The sequence below is a fragment of the Euphorbia lathyris genome, chromosome 2 (assembly GCF_963576675.1).
Source record: "Euphorbia lathyris chromosome 2, ddEupLath1.1, whole genome shotgun sequence".
NCBI classification, from domain to species: Eukaryota; Viridiplantae; Streptophyta; class Magnoliopsida; order Malpighiales; family Euphorbiaceae; genus Euphorbia; species Euphorbia lathyris.
Window position 1 is genome coordinate 90,283,739 of NC_088911.1, and position 23,052 is coordinate 90,306,790.

A 23,052-nucleotide genomic window follows, 5' to 3' on the forward strand; every position below is an offset into this window, starting at 1 on the left:
AAATTCAACAAAATATTCCTCTCCACCACTGAATTCCAAATGGTGCCAAAACCAAGAGAATCTGCACCTCTAATAGCCGCCCAAAGTGAGCGCAAACACAAATGAATATTAGGAAACTGCTCACCGAAAATACAATCATTCCTGGTTTTCCAAATCACCCAAACTGAATTTACAATTGCACAATACCACAAACATCTTATTTGAGAGCTAAAGCGAATCTGTTGTGATTTAAAGACAATATGGGAACATCGAAACAGAGTCTTATAGCAAATGGAGTGGTGGCCGGCAGACACAAGCTGGCGGATCGTGTTTGATGAATTCCGAGATTGGAAAGCTTACCAGCGTAATTTGGCCTGCAGGGTTGTACCGTCGGCTCCAGCTTTCCAGAAGTGGCGTCCGCCATCTGTCGGGTTTGTCAGTTTGACCGTTGATTATCTCAAAATAGATATTGCAGTACCATGTAACCACGTTTTTTATATTTCAAAATCATCGTTTTTTAAGTTTTCTCTCTAAACATTAACTTTCTATCTCTTAATCAAACAACATCTAAATGATCTCAAAACTAAAAAATTAAAGTTGCTTGAAATATCAACAATTCTTGAAATTTTGTATTTTGAGATTCATCAACGATCAATTTGGTAATATCAACCTAAAAATCATTGATTTCCAAACAAGCAAGAACTTCAATCCTATTTTTATTTTATTTTTTAAAAACCACATACATCTATTTACAAATAAATGAAACCACGTAATTACTCTTGAATAATAATAATAATAATAATAATAATAATAATAATAATAATAATAATAATAATAATAATCCCAAATAAAAATAATGAATTATTAAGCCACCGAAAGATTCAACATATTTTATCAAAAATAAAAATAAAAAATACAACCTCCTTACAAACACAAAATCCTAATTATCATTCTAACAATGGTTAGAAATGATAATAAAAGCTATTATCCAACCTTAACTTTTAAATCATATGATTGAGAATTCTAATCCTAAAACCTTATTAATTAGTAGAATTAAATCAACGGTAAGGAAGTGTATCAATTGGTTCCATTGACCATAACAAGAACAGTTTAACTAGTTTATGAATTATTCAGTCAGTCTTTTATTTTAACTCCGATCGTCAAATGGGATGCTTGCTGAAAATTGGAGAAATGAGGGGGTTGATTGTGGAATTTAATAGGTAAGGGACCTAATTGATTTTGAGGAAGTAATTCAGGGAGCCGAAGTCAATATATTTGACCAAAAATATAAATCGGTGATTTTGTACTTCAGTCAATTCTGAACACCTCCCTCCATATAAACTTGAGTTCGAAGTTAGAAATGATTTCTTGACAGACAGACAGACGAAACTATCAATGGATGCTCCCAACTTCAAGTTTGTCCTACTCTTTTGTTTTCTTCATCACTTTGGCTTCGCAATTTCTTCTTTCAACGAAACAGACACTATTGCCATCAACCAAATCTTTCAAGACGGCAATCTTCTCATCTCCAAAGATAAAAACTTCGCACTTGGTTTTTTTAGCCCCGGAACCTCTACATACAGATATCTTGGCATTTGGTACCATAAACTCCCTCTCAAAACTGTCCTCTGGGTAGCTAATAGGAATCATCCAATCAATGGATCCTCAGGAATTCTTTCCATTGACCAATTTGGAAACAATCTTGTCCTTTACACCAATCCCAGCCTGAAAGTTACGGTTTGGTCTACAAATGTGTCGGTTCAAGCCCTAAATCATACTCGTTGTACTGCTCAGATTCTGGATTCAGGTAACTTAATTTTGGTACAAGATGAAACAATTCTGTGGCAAAGCTTTGATTATCCTACCGATACTCTCATTCAAGGAATGAAGCTTGGATTCGATCTGAAAACTGGGATTCACCGCTTCCTAACAGCATGGAAATCGCCTGATGACCCAGCAACCGGAGACTACTCAGCTCGGGTCAACCCGACAGGCTCGCCACAGGTTTTATTCTACAAGGGGACTAATTATTACTGGCGAAGCATTCCATGGCCGTTGAGAAGTTATGTAGATGCTATCAATTACAGTTTTGTTTACACTGAAGATGAGATTCACCTTTCATATTTTGTTGCTGATACTTCTGCTATTGTAAGAGCCTATTTGGATTATTCAGGAATTAATAGACTCCAAGCATGGCATGAACAACAAGGCAAATGGAATGAATTCTGGTCTGCACCAAAGTATCAATGTGACTCATATGGACACTGTGGTAACAATGGCAAGTGTGATCCTGACCAAGTTAATCGTAGATTTGAATGTGATTGCTTACCCGGGTTTGAACCCAAGAATCCAAGGGCCTGGCACAGTCTCAGAGATGGTTCGGGTGGATGTATCAGGAAGCGAATCGAGTCTTCTTCCTTATGTGGGAATGGAGAAGGATTTCTGAAAGTACCACATGTTAAGCTTCCAGATACTTCAGTAGCAGTTTGGGTGGATATGGATATGAGTCCTATTGCCTGTGAAGAAGAATGCCGCAGGAATTGTTCATGCTCTGCCTATGCCTCTATAGATATTGTTGCGAATGGGACTAGAACTGGCTGCTTAGCTTGGTATGGAGAACTCATGGACACAGTAAATCTTGTGGAGGAAGGATATGATCTTTATGTTCGTGTCGATGCAATTGAATTAGGTAATCTATCAATGCCCCTTTGCTGATTATGATTCTTGTCTCTTGTTGGACTAATGTTTTTGTTGTTCCCACTTTTTTCAGATGCTAAAACACTGAAACCAAAGGGTTTACTTGGACTGAAAAAGGTTTTAGTAGTCTCTGTTGGTTCAACCTGGTTAGTTGTTGTCTGTTTTGCCTATCTGTGGCTCAGAAAGAAGCGAAAAAGAGGTAAAGAAACATATGCTGTTGATTACATTTAGGAAATAAATTCATCTGTTCATAATAACACCAACATTTCTCTTAACAAACAGTGAACAGAAAGTTGCTTAATGCTATCAGTGGATCTAGTAGAAATGAGGTCGGGGATCATAGAAATCGTGTGGATGTAGTACTCTTCAGTCTCGGAGCATTAGTTGCCGCCACCAATAATTTCTCTCCTGCTAACAGACTTGGACAAGGCGGTTTTGGAATAGTTTATAAGGTAGAATCTCTTACTATGAATGTCTATAAGTGTCATTTGATTTTCTCTTATTATTACAATGGAGTGTGTTGATTTTCTGTGTTTATAATGTCAGGGTCAGCTATCAAATGGGCTTGAAGTTGCTGTAAAAAAACTATCTCATGGTTCAGGGCATGGAGTAGAAGAATTCAAAAATGAAGTTACATTGATTGCAAAACTTCAACACAAGAATCTGGTTAAACTTCTAGGATGTTGTATAGAGGGAGAAGAACCAATTTTAATTTATGAATACATGCCAAATAGAAGCTTGGACTCCTTTCTTTTTGGTAAATTTTCTTGAAATTCCTACATCTTAAATATCATGTTTTTATAATGAATTCAATTGAAATACATATGTGAATGTTAATGCAGATGAAACAAGGAAATTATGCCTGGATTGGAGAAAACGTTTGGATATTATCATTGGGATTGCTCGTGGGATCTTATATCTTCACCATGACTCAAGATTGAAAATCATCCATAGAGATTTAAAACCTAGCAATATTCTATTGGATGCAGCATTGAATCCAAAAATTTCAGACTTTGGCATGGCTAGAATGTTCGAAGGTGACCAAATTCAAGAAAGGACAAAAAGAATAGCTGGAACATAGTAAGTGTGCTTCATTTTCATAAATACAAGAACTAGGACTAATATTTCAGAATATGTAATATACTTCTTTGGAATCCAGTGGGTACATGTCACCGGAATATGTGGCTTTTGGGAAATTTTCGGTGAAATCGGACGTGTTTAGCTATGGTGTGATATTGTTGGAGATCATTAGCGGCGAGAAGAATAACGGGTTTCTTCAGGAGGATTCACTAAGCTTGATAGATCATGTAAGTACACAACATTTACGATATCATGTTGTCCAAATTTTGATAAAACTCTGATGCTCTCTAGTGTTCAAAAACATAGGTGTGGCAGTTATGGAAAGAAGATAGAGCTATGGAGATAATTGATTCATCAATAAATGAGTCATGCTCTTGTGATGAAGTATTGAGATGCATTCAAATTGGACTTCTATGTGTACAGGAAAATGCAATGCACAGACCAACCATGTTAGATGTAGTTGTAATGTTGAATAGTAATACAACTCTTCCTTCTCCAACTCAACCTGCATTTAGCTATAGAAAAGTTTGCAGTGATTTCAGCTCACCAAGAAGAGAAGGATCATGTTCTAAAAATGAATTGACTATTACCAAGTTTGTAGGTCGATAAGCAATATATTTCTTCTTCTCTAGTCTCTAATCTTTGTTTGTATAGTGATTTTTGGATGCAGAGCTTAATTGTACATAAGTTGCATATTATGGAAAAAGCTTGATAGCTGAGTATCTTTTATTTCACATATATACATTGATAAAACAAGACTAGAGAAAAGGAAATAACAAAGTCACATGCCATTTAAGGCTTATTTTAATTACATCCTGAAAACATTACTTCAATTGATTCATATAGAGCTAGAACCGCGGCCAGGAGCGAAGACAGTGAGTTCGTGCCTATTGTACTTAAGCCTCCTGGCATCTTCCCTCGAAACTTGGAACGCGTTGGCTACGACGTCGTCAGGCAAGGCTCTAATCGCTGAAACTCGTCCAGCTAGTTGGCTAATTTGTGCATTATGGTTGGTCTTGAATGCTACCCACTCTAACCCTTCACTTGCTGCTCTTTTCACTACCACAAAATTCTGTGGGACTGTTATTATTTGTTCTTCTCTTACTTCCGCATCAAACACTGCCTCTCCATTCTCATTCACTATCTGTACTCTACCCCTTCCTCTTGTGAAGTAATATATGCTGTGTGCATTTATATTCCAGTGTGGTGACACTATTCCATTCTTGTAAAGGACACCTTTCTCAATGCTCAATCCGAGGAATCTGAGGACAGGAAGTGTGTGGCTGTTGACACTTGTTATATGACCAGCTTCCGGGTTGTAAACATCAGCTTCTGAGGGGTTGTCAATGTTGTGCTTAAGGCTGCCTGTGCAGAATGTTTCCTCTATGCCATTAGTATTACTGAGTCGTCGTCTTCGTCTTTCAGAATGTTCCTCTTCTCGACTTTGTTGTGGGCTTACAAACTCAAGCTCACCCTCTACATTCACAATAATGCCTCTCTTATCATTTTGACTTTGTAGCCTTTTTGCAAGATCTGTGTTGATGTTGAAAGCTTCTGCTAGCAACTCCTCATCGAAGCCGGACAAGATATTGCTGCCTCTAGATCTTTCCTCTTCGCCTCTTTTGCCTCTCAGGTGACTCCGGCTTCCTTCCCCTCTCTGGCTCTGTACTTCCTGCTGAGGCTTGCCAGCTATGAAAAAGATCTGAAAGTAGATTTATAGAGACTTGATTAACCATTTTTTGTGATGACAAAAACAGATTTCGTGACTAAAACCATACGGTTCTTATTCTTACCCTGTGGTTGTGATCAAGCTGGTTGGCTGAATTGCTGGTGTCAATAATCTGGACAAGAACAAGAGGAGATCGGCCATTGTTGTGAATCCAATGAGCCACACCAGCAGGCAAGGCTATTACATCTCCTTGTCGGATTTGTCGTACCTTCTGGTGCTGCTCCGACTCTGATTCTGATGCTGATTGATATGTCTCTGGACAGCCTGGAAACACTGCACCCTCAACACCGTTACCTGCACCAGCAAATTCATACCAATTACTATATATGAAGAGATGGACATGTATCATGTAAGTATTGCACGGACATGGTAAGATAGCCTTCAAATGAAAATAGATGTGGACATGGAATGCATAAACGCTACTAAAGAGGAGTGGCCGTGCAACAAAGAAGTATAATAATACCTTGGATAACGTAAATGAGCTTAGGTCCATTGGAGTAATGGGGCAACAAGAGGCCTCTCTCTCGAATGACATGTCGGATAGCTACAACACCAGCACATTGAAATTGACGATCATTTTCATCCCAAATCTCAGTGAGACCTGCCTCTGATTGTACTCTGCGGGAGGGCTCCACAGCGTTTATGCGGTGGAGCTGGCACTCGTCCTGCCGGGAACGTTGCTGGAAGTTCTGAGAAGCAGCAGAGCCATTCTGGAAGAGAAACAGAAAGCAGCAGAGACTAACTATAAGAGAAAGCGAATATAAAGAAGAGGGAGCAGCCATTACTTAATGTTTCGAAATTGCAAGTGGAAGTGGTGATTAGAAAGATGGGATGAGGTTGGTATTTATAGCAAGTGAAGTGCTAAGACTGCATGCATGTAAATTTGTCTTATTGGTGTGTTGCATTGATACGTGTTTACAATGATAAGTTCAATTACATATTTATAGCTCATCATCGGAACATCTTTGGCGTGACATATTGATGTACGTATAAGGATGCTTTCATGGGTTTGTTCATTCATGGTTTCATGTATAAGCCTGGGTTCATGGGTTTCTTCATCCCATTCATTAACCTCAAACAGCTATACTAGAGTGGATAGCGTCGGGGTGGTAGGTCTAAGCAATTAGCAGTTCTAAAGAATCGAAATAAAGACGAGTGAATTGAATCTCACATCAAAATTTAAGGGAGAGTGGCTTGGGCTTTATTAGTAAGGTGGATTATATCGAAGCTTAATTTCAAAAAAAACCCATTATGTTACACTATTTTGTATATAGAGGATTGTGGTATTTTTTATGGGTGTGTGTGAAAACGAGGACTTTGGTTGTCCACATTTGCCAATCAATGACTTTTGGGTTAACATTGCCAAATTTGATGGTTAACGATCTTGAAATGAAAATTTTCAAGAATTAAATGATTTTTTAAGGAATTTCAATTCTTCAACTTTTTAGTTTTGGGGTCATTTATGTATAGTTTGGTGATGAGATAGAAAGTTAATGTTTAGAGGGAGAAAGCTTAAAAAAATAAAAATTTTGAAAAATAAAAATTGTGGTTTCATAGTAAATGTGATACTACAACAACAAACAACAACAACAACAAAGCCTTAGTCCCGAAATGATTCGGGGTCGGCTAACATGAACCATCATATAAAACCGTGAAATCAAGTCGTGTCAGCAACACAAATTCGCTCCCTCCACTCCGTCCTATCCACTACCATATTTTCCTCAATTCCCAGTAAACTCATATCACTCTCGATCACCCTCCTCCAAGTTTGCTTAGGTCTTCCCCTACCCCTCACCACTACATCCCTTTGCCACTCTTCGGTTCTCCTAACCGACGCATCAAGCGCTCTACGTCTCACATGGCCAAACCACCTTAGTCGGTTTTCTCTCATTTTATTCTCAATAGATGTGACCCCTACTTTTGTCCTAATTATTTCATTACTCACCCGATCCTTTCTCGTATGACCACACATCCATATCAACATACGCATCTCCGCCACCGACATCTTATGGATGTGGCAGTGTTTCACTGCCCAACACTCCGTACCATATAACAATGCTGGTCTAATTGCCGTCCGGTAGAATTTCCCCTTCAATCTATTAGGCATGCCGGGGTTACAAAGGAAACTCGTAGCACTCTTCCACTTCGACCAACCAGCTTTAATCCTATGAGCAACATCTCCATCTACTTCTCCATCCGTTTGGATAATAGATCCTAAATACTGGAAGCAATCCGAGGCCTGAACAACTCTCCCATCTAGGTGATTGTCCTTGTCTCCCTACTTCTATGACCGCTAAACTTACACTCCAAATATTCCGTCTTACTTAGAGAAAGCATATGATAAGGTACCAAGGGAAGTACTTTGGTGGGCCTTGATAAGGAAAGGCATTTCGTGGAAATATATTGACATCATAAAGGACATGTATGAGGGAGCATGCACGAGTGTACGTACTAGTGTTGGGAAGACTGAAGAGTTTCCTATTACGATTGGAGTGCATCAAGGTTCCGCACTAAGCCCATTTCTTTTTGCCATCGTTATGGATGAACTAACAAGTTCACTTCAAGATGGTATACCATGGTGCATGCTATTTGCAGATGATATTGTGTTGGTTGATGAGATGAAAGAAGAAGTGGAGAGGAAGTTGGAACTATGGAGACAAACTCTAGAATCTAGAGGCTTTAAGTTGAGCCGAAGATTTTCATTCTAATATCGTTAACTGCCAAATTTATCAATGTCAATTATCGATTTTGCAAATGTTTACAAGCACCGTTTTCGTTTTGACAAAAAAAAATATCAGTCATCCATCTGTAAAATAGTGTAACCACGTAAATTTTATTTGGAAAGGGAGAGGCTTCAAGTGGGAAGATGAACAAGAGGGCAGTTTCGCATTGATTAAGGAAAAGTTAAGTACGGCTCTGGTCTTAGCATTTCCAGATTTTGACAAGCTCTTCGAGGTTGAGTGTGATGCAAGTGGAGTAGGAGTTGGGGGAGCGTTGATGCAAGAGAGGCGATCCATCGCTTACTTCAGTGAGAAGTTATGTGAGTCACGACAAAAGTGGTCCACCTATGATAAAGAGTTTTATGCGGTACTGCGGGCTCTCAAGACGTGAGAGCCCTATCTCATTGGAAAGGAGTTCATGTTGTACACCGACCACCAAGCCCTCAAGTACTTGGGAAGTCAAAAGCAACTCCGGAGCTCTATGCATGCTAGATAGTCCGCCATTGTGGACAAGTTTCCCTATAAGCTTCTCCACAAAGCGGGTCAACAAAATAAGGTGGCGGATGCTTTGAGTCGAAAGGTAGCACTCCTCAAAACAGTAGCTTCGGAGTTAGTGGATTTTGAGCATGTCAAGGGGGAGTACTATGATGATCCGGACTTTGGAAATGAGTGGGAGAAGTGTAGGAGTGGCACCGAAGGAGGTGAGTATCAGTTGGTTGATGGGTTCCTCATGAGGGGTGACCAATTGTGCCTTTCGGGTACGTCCATACGGGAGAGAGTGATCCGGGAGCTACATGGAGGAGTTTTGGGAGGCCATTTTGGGAGGGACAAGACCTTTGAAGCGGTTAGGTCCCGTTATTATTGGCCCAAATTGAGAATGGATGTGGTTATATTTTGGAGCGATGTGAGAATTGTCAAACTTCCAAGGGACACGCTACTAATGTCAGGTTATGTATGCACCTTCCGATTCCGGAAACCATTTGGGAATACCTTTCGATGGACTTCGTGTTAGGATTACCAAGGACCCAACACGGGATGGATTCCATATTTGTGGTGGTGGACAGATTTTCTAAGATGGCTCATTTCATCCCGTGTCGAAAGGCTAATAACGCCACCGCCATTGCTAAGCTTTTCTTCCATGAAGTGGTGAGATTACATGGGGTCTCGAAGAGCATAGTGTCGGATAGGGACACGAAGTTCGTTAGCCATTTTTGGCGAACTCTTTGGGCTATTCTTGGTGCCACCTTGAAGTTTAGTACCACGGCTCACTCCCAAACGGATGGGCAAATGGAAGCGGTCAACCGGACTTTGGGAAATCTATTGAGGAGCAAGTGTCGGGATAAGCCGAAGATGTGGGATTATGTGATAGCCCAAGCCGAGTTTGCTTACAACTCCGCCGTGAGCTCCACGACCGGAAAAACTCCTTTCGAAGTTGTCTACACCAAGGCACCTAACCATCCTCTTGATTTGGGAGAGGCACCAAAGGGGGAGAAGAAGAGTGTGGCGGCTCAACATTTAGCGAATGAGTACCATCAAATGCATCAAGAGGTCCGTCATAGCATTAAGGAGAAAAATAACAAGGTCAAGGCCAATGCGGATGAGCACCGGAAAGATGTTCAGTTTGAGGTGGGGCACAAGGTGATGGTGTATTTGGGAAAGGAACGACTTATGTATGCACCAAGTAGCAAGTTGAGACCGATGAAGTATGGCCCCTATAGAGTGGCCAAGAAAATTAGTACAAATGCTTACCAAATAACCTTTCCGAATTGGCTTGGGAAGATGTCACCCTCTTTTAACGTGTAGGATTTGAGCTTGTGGAAACCGGAGGGATCGTTGCAGACCAAGGCACACGAGGTGGAGTCCAACTCTTTCGAAGAAGGGGAGAATGATGAGGGCATCTATCCCGAACCAGCGGCCCGAAGACCAAAGGAAGTGGTGTGCGGTGCCAAAGCTAGTGAGGGCCATGGAGAGCCAACCAAGAGAGAAGAAAGCAGCAGGCAGAGCACGCGGAGCGTGGACTCCATTACGCGGAGCGTGAAAAACCTCAATCCGGGAAGAGAGTCCAGAAGGTCATCCACGCGGAGCGTGGCTCAAGCCTTCGAATCGAATGAGTTCCAGGAGGTAGACTACGCGGAGTGTGCCCTCAAGGACGCGGCGCGTGAAGAAAACCAGCAAACTACCCCAAGTCCAGACGCGCACTCATGCGGAGCGTAAGAAAGGTTACGCGAAGCGTGTCTGGCCGAAGAATACTTCCTCCCCAAGTTCTTGCTGCTAGGGACAATTTTTGTCACCCTTTAATTACTGTTTTACCACTACCCTTTTATTTACTGAACTGCCATTAATCTTCTCTACCCCTATTTTGCCCCTAGTGGTTAAACTACCTATGAAACCCTAGGTTGGTCTTTTAGCCTTTGTTATTTAAATTTAGGGGAGGTATAAATACTTCCTTCTTTGTAATGATCCACAACTTTGATGATTTTGAAATACAAGCCTCCATTGGAGGGCAAATTATTAAAAGCATCCGGTTTTCCATGTCATTCGGAGGACCTTCCATACATATTTTGACACGTGTAACATGGACCCACACATATTATAAGAGGTCCCACTATTTTTAATTATTACGTGGGGTCACAATACACGTATCCAAATGTGAATTGGGGGTCCTCCGAGTGACATGAAAAACCGGATGCTTAATATAAAAACTCCCATTGGAGCAAAGAGTTCTTCCTTTGGGTTAATCCAACCTTCAAGCTAGGTTTGAGAAGATTGTGTTCTTTGTCGGTTTAAGATTAAAACCGTCATCATCGACTTTAATCTACATCAAAGTAATTTATGGATCAAATTGAATTTGTATTACAAAAGACCAGAAGTTGAGTGAAAAATTTAATTAAGTTGTAATATATATACTAATGATATTTTGGAAAAGTCTATTTTAAAGTGCCTAGTTTAGTAAAAAGGTAGTGTAAGTTTTGTAATTTACCATATTATAACTATTCAAAAATCAAAGGCTTAATACATCGTTTGTCTCTTGAACTTGTCCATAAAGCTTGATTGGCCCCCTGAATTTTCAAAGTGTCTCGATAGCTCTCTCAACTTGCATAAAATGTTCAATTAGCTCCCTGAACTTGCAAAAAATGTAATCAATTGATCATTCGATTGCAAAAAAAAACTAAGTTAAATGCAGTAAATGTACTGCACGAGTCTTAAAAAAGTAAACGATCAAAACCGGATATACGGTTCTAATATTAGAGAAAACAAATTTTATAGCTAAGTAACTAATAACTTCCTTTTTAATCTATTTTTGAATTATGTAATAATATATAAGATGCATGGAATACCTCTTCTAAATTTAACTTACATTTTTTCAACCAAGTAATCAATTGATTGTATATTTTTTACAGGTTTAGGGGTTAATTGAATATATTATACAAATTAAAACAGCTATTGAAATACTTTGAAGTTGAACCACCAATCAATTTTTTTTTTTTTCACAAATTCAGGTAGCAAAACGATGTATTAAGCCAAAATCAAATCAACCTTAAGAAAAGTTTTATTATTATTAGGAAAAATTATAAAACTAAGTCAAATGGGAGGCCCATTTATATATTTAACACATTTACTCAACCTATTACATATCTAGACTCATTTTGTGTGACTTTCCAAAAATACCCCCAATATTTACGTGCGGCTCGCCCCATCCCGTCTGACTTCGCATATTCCATACTATGCGAAGTCTGCGAAGTAAATGTTTGGGTTTGCTTGATGAATTTAGTTCGCATATGTGAAGCCTGGATGTGTTTTGAAGCTAATTCGCGAAGTGGTATATAACAAAAAAGGACAAACAACAACGGATTCTAACATTCAAATCATAACCTTATCAAAATTTACAACAAGATTGTCACAATAACGACATTCAAATCATAACATTATCAAAATTTACAACAAGATTGCCACAATGAACTCTACTAACTAATCATTTCAAAGTGAAACTAACTAATCCGGTACCAAGATTACGCATCCGCTTCAAAATTGGCACCATTGGATGGACGTGTCCCATGGTGCACCCCGAGATTGACACAACCTCTCCTAACGAATCATTTCAGGAGTCAATGTGTCAATCTTGGGGAAGTTCATCCCTATACAGGAAGGAAAATCATCTTCCCTGCAGCCCAGTACGCCGCCTTCCAGAAAGGGATGTTACGTATTCAACCATCTACAGAAAAAATTAACCGTGTTAGTTATGAAAAAGGACGATTTTGGATTCGCGAAATGAAAATTAGCGAAGCATGCGAATGTAAATGTGCATGGGAAGAGGTGATTTTACTTCGCATAACGATTTTTTCGCGAAGTCTGCGAGGTCTGAAATGTGACTATCTACGTCGCATATCGATGCTTTCGCGAAGTCTGCGAGGTCTGAAACGTAAGGATCTATTCGCAGACTTCGCGAACTAATAGATTCGCGAGGTAGATCCATACGTTTTAGACTCTTTCTCTTCGCAGAACGTCGCGAATTCATCGATTCGCGAAGTAGATCATCAAGTTTCAGGCTCGTTCTCTTCGCAGATCTCCGCGAATTCATCGACTACGCGAAGTGAATTCATGGAAAACGCAGGAAAAACAGCAGATACTTACATTTTTCGCTCCTAACAATATGATAAACTGGGAAGAACGACGGAAATAACGTAGAATAACCATTTCTGGAATGGTAACAAGAAGAAAGAAACCAATTAACGAACAGGAAGATGAAGAACCATGGCTTCGTTTTCTAGGGTTAGGAAGTTGCAGAATCAAGAGATGAAAAGAGAACTTCATTGTGATTTGGAAACATGGTGCAGATTTCATGCAATTTAAAGGCAAATAGGAAGATCAAAAGTCTTCAAATCATTAATGGAGGAGCCAAACCGTTTTCGCGCACCAAGGAGAACAGGGAAGAGAAACCGATAGAGTGAGGGGAAGTGGGAAGGGTAGGGGTAAGGGTATTACGGGAAAGTCACATAAAAACAGTCTAGATATGTAGTGGGTTGAGTAAATGGATTAAATATGTAAATGGGCCTCCCATTTGACCTAGATTTGTAATTTTCCCTTATTATTAAGAGTGAGACGACTGTTAAAATGTAATAAAGCGGGAGCTGAAATTCTGTCTGCAACACTATCCTCTCTCTCTCTTTTCCATGGACGATCTTCCTCCACATCTGCTTCTTGAGATCCTCAGTCGACTCACCGATTCTGCCGATCTAGCACGTTCCCGACTCGTCTCCAAAACCTTCGACTCTCTATCTCGCGAGGTACGCTCCATCAATTTCGTCTGCACCCTATGCCGATATCTTAAATCCAGGTCGCCGGAGACTAGACACTTAATCACCCCCTTCAAGACTATTTTCAACAGCCTGGTCAATAATTCTTCGACCTTAGAGTCTGTCTCGATCGGCGTGGCCAAGGCGCTCTGTGGAATCTCGTATGACGACATAGAGGATGAGTCCGACGATTTGTATTTGACTGACGTTGCCTTCGTAAATCAGTGGTTGCCGCAGGTCTGTCGGGAACTAAGGTCGCTGTCCATTTCGGATTTTTGGATTCAGTCTTGTTGGAGACGATCAGAGATTTTGGCTCTGCTTTCCTCATGCTGTGAGTCTTAAATTGTTTTCTCCTGTTCAATTTGGCTTTGCTTCCTCATGCTCTGAGTTGTTTTATTCTAGTATTCATTGATTAAATTGTAGAGAGAAATAGCTATCTAGTATTCATTGTTTCTTATGGTCAAAGTAGCTTCATGTGAGCATCAATGGATTTTGCGGAAGAAGAAAAAACGAGTGTTTGATGAGATCATGCATAGAGATTAGGTGTACTCCTTGAATTACTAGAAAAGCAGTTCAATATGATGGGTATTTTTGTAAAAAGTGCGATATATGTGGTTGTTGTAATCGATGAGGAAAAACTATTTTGTTTTTCTATTGCTCCTAGTGAAAAATGATGTGGAAATTTTAGGGTAACCCTGTTCTTGGGCATGATTTTTGATGAACTATCAGAGATACTTGTAAAATATCTAAGAAAACCAGTTACTGTTCAAGAAATTTAGCTGGTGGTTTAACTTATCTTAACTTTCTGCCGATTTGTTTTTCTTTTTAATTGCTTCTTTATGTTGTCAGTTTAGTTCTATGCTAAAATAATCAGTATAAACATATCTTACTAGTTCTACTAGAACTCATTGAACATCATTTCTCTCCATTACAGATCAGTAAGGTTTCATTAAGCTTACATATAGTAAATATGCAGAAAAGAAATGGTAATGTTTGTATAATTATGTGTACAAAGAAATGTTGATTAGCATCTCTGTAAATGATGCCGTGTACAGTCCATATGCTCGCAGTTAGAGAGCAAGGACGTGTAAGTGTCTGATATAAGTGTGGATAGATTTATCAATATGCTCCAAATAAAGCATCTGAACTGTTTCTATGTTTCCGGAGACTGTCTTTTGGTTTTTAATTATTAAAGAAAAGAGTTTTAGAACGTCTGGAGTTATAAATGTGTCTCACTTATAGTTGTTCTTTTGCATCTGCAGGTCATCATCTTGTTGATCTGGAGGTGAAGAATGCTTGGCTATCGGTAGATGGTTTGAATCCAATGCCTATGCTTACGAGTTTAACACTAGAATCTATAAGATTAGATGATGAGGACCTAAGCAAGGTCAATCACTGTTTCCCTTATCTGCAAGTTCTCAATTTAATTGGGGTTGGGGGACTTAAAGAACCCAAGATCCATCTCTATCATCTTAGGATGTGTAGATGGACAGTTTCAAATGCTCCACATTCTCTTACTATTTTGGCACCCAACCTTTTGAAACTTGAGCTGAAATGTATTGAACCAAGATCTCTGGTTCTTGAAACTCCTTCATTGTCTAATTTCTATCTTTCACTCCGCAGAGCAAATAAGTTTGAAGTAAAGAAGCTCATTGATTTGAAAATACTACAGCTTGAATCTTCAAATCTTTGTGGCCTCCTATATTTTTTTCCTTCTGACAATTCGATTAAGAGGCTCACAGTTGATTCATTGAAGTTCACTGAACCTGATAATATGACAATGCTTAGCATGGAGAGGTTGTTTGATGCATTCCCAAAGTTGAGCTTGCTTTATTTGCGGTCTGGGGCTTGGTCTGAAATGGAGACATGTTTTCTTTCTGGTGGTTTGCGGAGTCATACTGGAATGAAGGGGGTCAAAGAAATTGTTGCACAGCTAGTGATACATGATGCTGGGGACACTTCATCTTTTATTTTTGCAATGTTGGATAAGTGCACCAACTTGTCAGATGTTGGGCTGCTCATTCACCGTGAAGTAGATCCAAATATTGTTAGCAACCTCATCTCTCGGTGTACAGCTGAACATCCAAAAGTCAGATGGAGGTGGGGAATGTGGAAAGAAGGTTCTAAAGATGCATGGATCTCCGATGGCATTTAACGGGCAACCTTGGATATCAGAATAAGAGATAATAAAGTCTAATGGCCCTAATCTGTTTGATTTGCACTTGACAGAAATTGGCACCCGGCCTGCATGAATTGAGGAATGCAGAAACTTTAAATTCTGTGAATTAATCTATATAAAATATACATGTGCTTGAGAATCACACAGTTCACAAGGCACTGTAGTTGCTTAGGAGCTTCCTAATGTACATTTTTGTTGTCATTATTGTTATTGTAAGTTCATAATGTTTCTCTTGACCTCTCCTTGCTCAATTTCTAAACAGCAAAGGAGAAGAGTTTGCTACTGTCTGTATCATTGTTGTAAAAATTGTTTTCGGAACTTTTCTGATGGAACCTAAAGCTTGTCCTCATATATTATCATTTGGTTTGCACCCGATTCATCTATTTAGTCACTTTGCAGCGGGACGGTAAATAAAATGTTCATAACATTTGAAGCTCTAAAACCAATGAATGTATGTATTTTTATTTAGAGAAAAAGACATTAGAATACTAACAGAAAGATCTTTTTAATGCAGTCTGCACCAAGAAAATCATGCTGATTGAATATAGAACTGCAATGAATACAAAGAATGGATGGTCATACTAGACAAACATCAGTTCTCATTTGGCAAAACTAGGCGGTCTTGGCCTTCCACTAGCTTTGCAGATTGTATCACATCACCGGATTTTATCTGCGCAAGGATGTCTCTTCCAGTCGTCGTATATCTGCTCGATTTAAACAGTACAAGTAATAAATCTAGTGGCATTCATATACAATGAGAAACAAATCCAGTAAACACATACCCGACAACTGAAAACTGTCCTTCATCAAAGGATAAACCTCCTAATCCAGCCTGAAAGAGAATAAAAGAGCATCCATCACTATCTAGGAATCAATCAAAAGTTCTAATATGACTAAAGTTGGAAAACGACAATGCTGCATGCATGTTTAGCAGTAATTCTGACCTCTAACTTTTGCTCATGTGGTAGAGAAGAAAAAATCACTTTTGAAAACAAAAAGGTGGACTGCACTTACACTTCTTTTATCATAAAGATAGAAGAAAAACTGATATGGTGATGAGTACTCGTCGGAACCCTCACTGTGAGCCATAGCAACGGCCCCATAAACAGATAGTGGAAGCACTGGCAGTTCCCCATCCTTCCATATGGCATACAAAGAAACCAAAAATAATCGACACTGGTAAACAATGTTTTTCTGATTGCAATTTCTAGAAACACTTAGGAAAAGGATATGGGATCTCGATTTACCTGTACATTTAGCATCGTCCGATACAAGGGCTCAAATTGCCCTGATGGCATTATTTCCAAGGGAACACTGTAACCTGTTTTCTTATCAATTCCACTGTCTGTGAGAACAGCTTGGTTAATGCAGCTGAGCTTTGCCCCATTATATGCCCCATCTACTACCTGGACAGTTGTGAATTAATGGTTTCTGCCCTATCAGCAGAGTTCATATATACTCCAAAATATTCATCTTGAAAATTTATTTCACAAGAATGCAAGATCAAAATAGTTACTTGTCATTTGATTCCAACAGATTGTTACTTGTTATGTAAAAGCATAATTCAATTTTTTAATGAAAATATAAATAAAGTTGATAGAGAATTTGAAATCAAAGATCTATGAGGCTGGAGTGAGGCTCAACTACCTTACCAGTTTTGCGAAATTCCCCGCAGTTAATGGCGCTGAATATCCATCTAGAACAACCTGCATCCATAAGCATATCACAAATTAATAATGTAGTTACTAAATAGCATTCGTTATTCCATATGCAACTTAAGGAATGTCATAAATGAGTAGCAGATGTGAGTAACCATTAGTGCTACTCAGAGAGAAGAAGAGGGGAAGAAGGGAGAGTTTCTGAACCCATTAAGTTCCTTGGATTAAATTCACAAACGGTCATTGAGTTATCGCTAATGTTTTACCGAGGTCACTAATTTGAGCCGATAAAATAACTAAAATCTTACTTTTCTTTCAATAAAATCACATGGCCAATTTTTCAGCGTGGCTGGAGCATAAATTTTACACAGTACTGCTTGTTACATTCTACTGTAGATAATCAGGTCATCTGACCTGAATTTTGGCAGTCCTCTTTTGTTCACCACCAGCTTCAGGGGAAAATGTTGAACCCTCACCTTTCTCAATGGTAAATTCAACTGTTCCTCTGCCTGCTAGCCTTGAAAGCATAAAACATTAAAACATTTCAAATAAAAGATATTGCAAATGAAAGCAATATTTTCTACGAATATCAAAGTATATTGTGTCAGATAAGTCACCTGTAAACCAGTAAGCAGTCAAATAAATGACTCAGCAACGCAGAGATGTAATAGTAATCCAAGTAGCACAAAAGTAAAATTCAATGCTAATCAACCATAACTTTAATATACAAGTTTTACATAACAATGACTGACAAAAAATGGGAGGAAAAAAAAATTAATAGTCATCCCAAAGCCCATGAAAATTTAGTTCAAATTTCACAGGAAACTCAAAACAATCAATCTAACATGCAGATGGATTCTCAGTTTAAGTGATGCATTATAACCTTTCTCTTTCCGTTGCCTTCTGGTGTTATATGCTTTTGTGCAAATACAATTCTGAGGTAGTCAATGACAAATCAAGACTTTTTTTTTTTTTGAAACATAAGAAATCAGGACTTATTACATTGAAATAAGATAAAAATTTGTAAGTCGTAAATGTTGGATAACCATATTCTACAACAATTTACAACAGTTAGAAATAGAGTTGGCAATCATGTAAACATGGTTTAATGAAGCAACAATTTTTATATTGCTGGAAAGCTATCTTTTTTGCTTCCACTTATCATGTGAATGTTATATTTGGATCGGAAACAGACTACTGAGAGTACAAACAATGTTTTATCACTCATTTGAAACAGATAAATGTTTTAATTGTTTACAAATGCATCGAAGTTATAACTATGAACTATATCTACACAGATAGTTCAGGAGAAGACTGACCTTGGATATTTTAAGTATTGTTCAGGCAACAAAAATGACAAACCAGGAGCCTGATATGGAATAAATAAAACAGTAAATTGCATTTCTACATGCACAAGAACATTAAAGGCTTTCAAATAACAATGCAGGTTTTCAGGAATATGAAACTATGGCAATAGCTTGAAGCTAATAAATGCATGTCTGATGATTTTTCCCTTGCAATGAAGTTCCCACTAAAAGAATCGTCCAATTTTGCAGGATTAATGTTCACCTGCAGCAACTCCAGCTCAGCAACTGTATCTAAAGAAGATGCGAGGCCAACAGAAACTTTATCTGGATCCTGCTCCTTAATAGATTGAATGAGAGCTTGTAAACCACCCTAGACAAAGAAGAAGAAGAAGAAGAAGAAGAAGAAGAAGAAGAAGAAGAAGAAGAAGAAAAGGCACTCTATTATGAGTCTAATGTGTTATGACATATATAATAGAATTTGAACTTCTTGCTACAAATGAAACTGGAACAAAGTTCATCATAGTAATCCAAAAAATTTCCCAAAATGAATCATCCGTATGAAGGAGTTTCTGTTATTTTAAATGCAACTCTTTTCCTACACGGCAGCAAGCAATGGTGAACCTTGAGTAATAACTTCCTGCAAAAGATCAAGAGCTAGCTACTTTTCATCTTCAGTAACAGGATGCTGATTTCTGGCCATGGTTTTCTGATACTTCAACTCATTATAGCATGATAATCAGCTCTGTTCTATACAAAAATTAGTTTCAGCAGATAACAACATTTTTACTAGATGTGTTTTAACTGGAGTGTCTCGTATACATATTATGCATCCATAAACTCCAGCGTAATATTGTACATATGTACATGGATTTTTACAGTCAACCCACCTTAGGACCTTAGGTCAACAGTTTGTATATACAAGTCCCGGAAGAGAAAATTAATACATCTGAGGGCTTTCTCACCAATAAGAGTTAGTTAAGAGAATTTCCCATACCTTTCCATCAATTAGAGATGCATACAGTTCAGACCCTGTTTCCTTCAATTCTGCAGGTATACTTGCCAAAATAGAATCCTTTTCATCCTTTGCTATCTGAGGTTAAGGGAGAGAAAGAAAAATTATATCAAGGTACCATCCCTTTAGAAATAAGGAATGAATAATAGAAGATTAAAACAGCTAGGGACATGAAGCATGTAAAAACTAAGTTAATATATTTTTCAGTGAAAAACACAACAAAAAAAAAATGGCTTCAGAAGTACACGTTTAAACAAAAACAAGGCATGCCAAGCATACAGGGAGAAACTTTTATTGGGAAAACACGGTTAGAGACGCACCCAAAAGGTATCATATGAAAAATAATTGATATAAAACTGAATTTTACTATACTTAAAGTGCTGAGAAAATCTACATGTAAATCCTAAGATACCTCAAAATGCAGGAGGAAACCTACCTTAAAAGCAGTATTCAACCACGAAATCCCATCTGACAATTGTAATAGAAATAAATAACTAATTGAACTGTCTACAAAATTTTGAATACCATCACTTCTCACACTATTATAAGCTTTTTATCTAATTATATCAAATTTAATATATACCTTTAGCGCTTTCTTCACGTTTCCCTCCATAGTTCCATAAGGCTTTCTCTGTGGAATCCTGAGCAAGAATGAAAGGTCTTCCAGAGAAGTCTGGAAGCAAAAGGCATCATTATCTGTAATCTGATTATGTTCTCAGCTAGAGAAGATCATGCAGATTCAGTAATTAATAAGAACCTGTATAGCCTTCATATTTGTGTTTGCAGGAATAGCTCTTCTTAAAGCAAGTTCCCCAGTTCGTGGGACCTTGGTGTCCGGGGAATAAAGCACTGCTTCCGCTGGAGGAATGGACCACATGTCCCAGCCAACCAAGGGTAATGGTGAAGATAATTGCACAAAGATAAGAACCACAGCAATTAGGTTCTCAACTTTCTTCATTCCAAGTTCAAAAATCGATGTGTATAGACTAGTAGGAATATCATGTTTGTCTTCTGGATCCTGCATGGCTGAAAATCCATTTTAGAAAAGATCTTTCAAAGGGCATTGCATTTTTTGTAGTTGTAATCCATAATTTTATCCTAACCGGTGCAAAACAAGAACACGAAAACAGTATACTTGTAAACTGAAATAAAAATAAATAAATTAGTAAAAGGATATAATGTGCATCCGATAAAACAAGGTATAGCTTCCTAAAACCCTGTTGAACTACCCCAGTGGATGATATTTGTCTATATTCATTAATTGTAACCCTGTGATCAAGGAAAGTATGTGGCATGCATCAATAAAAGGGCGGCCCGATGCACTACGCGTCCCTCCTAAGCGAGGGTCTGGGGAGGGGTCCCACCACCACAAGGGTGTATTGGGGGCAAGCCTTCCCCTGCCAATTTTGTGGCAAGAGGCCGCTCCTAAGACTCGAAAATCTAAAACACCGGTTAAGGTTGACTTGAGCAGGAAGGGCCTCTAGTTACATAAACTAGGTCTCGTGTTTGATTCCTAGTATAAGAAGAAAGCCATGAAGAGGAGCACCAACCTCCAACAATTAATTGGATCCAACCCAAAAAAAAAAAAAAAGCTAAAATAGAAAGTGTTTGATTTATGCTGCACATTGAACAAAGCCTGCATAGCCTGTATATCTATCTACGCAGTGATGTATAAAGAAACTTGTGATAAGGTTTGCCCGATATAGCTTTGAATGTAGTTCAGGAAGGCACGAGCAAACTAGGTGTTTTTCCACAGGCATAAACATCTAAGAGTGAGAACCAAAAATTTCCAAAACATAGAAGTAACTTTGATTCTTCGGTCAAGTGCCAATTGTCAAATGGGCGTATAGTCCCATTTATAACTGACATCAGCAGAAATCCCATTAATAACAACTGAATAAAATTATACTCCACAATGCACTTTAATTCAGAATAGACCTGAACGATAAATCTAATAACCGACATTATTTCAATTCCTATTCAATTCCTATACATGCTGGCTGCTGCATTCACTATGGCGTCGTAAGCCCAAAATGTGAAACCAAATAAGGAAAATAAGTTCACATTCAAAAGTATATATAAATTACAACACTCGTGACATACTTCCCAGCAAAAATTTCATCAATTAACAAGCGAAAGTGAAAATAAATACAATTCAAGTAGCATAAGGCAGCAATATCACATATTGTGAAACCCCAACCTTTCCATAATGTTCAATGGATTTGCAATGAATCTTTGGTGTGAGCTGGGGACGAGCATAATTGAGTCGAAATGCAAAATGGCTGGAGAGAAAATGATGTTTATGAATGGAGGGAGCACTAACAGAAAGCTTTGAGGAGTTGAGAATGGAAGAGGATAAAGGAAGAGCCATTACATGAAACTGATTGTGGGACTGGTTGAGGGTTCTAGAGAGGAGAGAGAGAGACAGAAAGACTAATTTTGGCGCGCCTCATCTATCTACACTATCCGACATGGATGTCTTCTATTGGCTCCTCTATTTTTTTTTTTTTTTTTGGTAGAAATTGGCTCCTCTATTAATATATACATATATATATATATATATATATATATATATATATTACTATTATTTACTAACATACCTTATTTAATAAAATATTTACAACTAATGTATTTTAATTAATTAATTACCTCACTAAAAAAAATTAATTACACATTATTGATATTTTGTATATTAAAATGTATATCATAATTTTTTGGGTTAATTACAAAAATTGGTCAAATGGGAGGCTCATTTATATATTTAACCCATTTAGTCAACCTACTACATATCTAGACTGATTTTGTGTGACTTTTCCATAATACCCTCAATATTTAGGCGCGGCTGTCTTCCTCTCGTCTGACTTCGCAGAGGTTAGCATATGCGAACCCTGTGAAGCTAAATATGCGAAGCCTGCGAAGCTAATGTTTGGTTCAGTTGATGATTTTAGTTAGCATATGCGAAATCTGTGAAGCTAATGTTTAGTTTAGTGGATGATTTTAGTTAGCATATGCGAAGCCTGCGAAGCTAATGTTTGGCTTAGTTGATGATTTTAGTTAGCATATGCGAAGCCTACGAAGCGAATGTTTGGTTTAGTTGATTTTAGGTAGCATATGCGAAGTCTGGATGTGTTTTTAACAAAATTCGCTAAGTGGTATATAACAAAAAATGACAAACAACAACGGATTCTAACATTATTTAACAAAAAAATCAGAACATAAATGAATAAACCAACAATAATTTAGTGAGATTTATAGAATTAGGCATTTTCTTTGCGTTTCCCAATCTTCCGCCTCACGGAACGAGGTTGTCGTTCGCTCTAAAATCGCCCTCTTTCTTCCCTTTTCTCTGTTGTTCGCCTTCTTCCTCGTCCTTTCTCTCACTGTTCACCTTCTTCTA

At 38.2% G+C, this 23,052-nt stretch overlaps 4 protein-coding genes across 5 annotated transcripts; 2 read left to right on the forward strand and 2 right to left on the reverse strand.

Moving 5' to 3' along the window:
- Positions 1 to 1,294: 1,294 nt before the first annotated feature.
- LOC136218903 (G-type lectin S-receptor-like serine/threonine-protein kinase RKS1) lies at positions 1,295 to 5,455 on the forward strand. Its single transcript, XM_066006075.1, has 7 exons — positions 1,295 to 2,668; positions 2,750 to 2,875; positions 2,959 to 3,128; positions 3,223 to 3,433; positions 3,519 to 3,756; positions 3,836 to 3,983; positions 4,063 to 5,455. The coding sequence occupies exons 1-7, from the start codon at positions 1,375 to 1,377 to the stop codon at positions 4,363 to 4,365; spliced, it is 2,490 nt and encodes an 829-aa protein (XP_065862147.1). The 5' UTR covers positions 1,295 to 1,374; the 3' UTR covers positions 4,366 to 5,455.
- LOC136218904 (11S globulin seed storage protein 1-like) lies at positions 4,452 to 6,313 on the reverse strand. Its single transcript, XM_066006076.1, has 3 exons — positions 5,949 to 6,313; positions 5,550 to 5,779; positions 4,452 to 5,458 (listed from the first exon to the last, which is right to left on the reverse strand). Exons 1-3 carry the CDS (start codon positions 6,265 to 6,267, stop codon positions 4,595 to 4,597), a joined length of 1,413 nt encoding a protein of 470 aa, XP_065862148.1. The 5' UTR covers positions 6,268 to 6,313; the 3' UTR covers positions 4,452 to 4,594.
- A 6,996-nt stretch (positions 6,314 to 13,309) lies between these two features.
- LOC136218906 (F-box/LRR-repeat protein At4g29420) lies at positions 13,310 to 16,057 on the forward strand. The gene is made up of 2 exons (XM_066006079.1): positions 13,310 to 13,830; positions 14,762 to 16,057. Exons 1-2 carry the CDS (start codon positions 13,377 to 13,379, stop codon positions 15,652 to 15,654), a joined length of 1,347 nt encoding a protein of 448 aa, XP_065862151.1. The 5' UTR covers positions 13,310 to 13,376; the 3' UTR covers positions 15,655 to 16,057.
- Positions 16,058 to 16,115: 58 nt separating this feature from the next.
- LOC136218905 (peptidyl-prolyl cis-trans isomerase CYP37, chloroplastic) lies at positions 16,116 to 22,087 on the reverse strand. 2 transcript variants are annotated; one of them, XM_066006077.1, is made up of 12 exons: positions 21,856 to 22,087; positions 20,413 to 20,673; positions 20,239 to 20,328; positions 19,638 to 19,733; positions 18,906 to 19,013; positions 18,656 to 18,705; positions 17,751 to 17,853; positions 17,331 to 17,384; positions 16,926 to 17,084; positions 16,693 to 16,815; positions 16,461 to 16,510; positions 16,116 to 16,382 (listed from the first exon to the last, which is right to left on the reverse strand). In XM_066006077.1, the coding sequence occupies exons 1-12, from the start codon at positions 22,024 to 22,026 to the stop codon at positions 16,271 to 16,273; spliced, it is 1,377 nt and encodes a 458-aa protein (XP_065862149.1). In that variant the 5' UTR covers positions 22,027 to 22,087; the 3' UTR covers positions 16,116 to 16,270. The 2 variants fall into 2 exon arrangements, with proteins under 2 accessions (XP_065862149.1, XP_065862150.1); XM_066006078.1 differs by having other exon boundaries at positions 20,413 to 20,681; positions 21,856 to 21,995.
- Between the last annotated feature and the right edge of the window lie 965 nt (positions 22,088 to 23,052).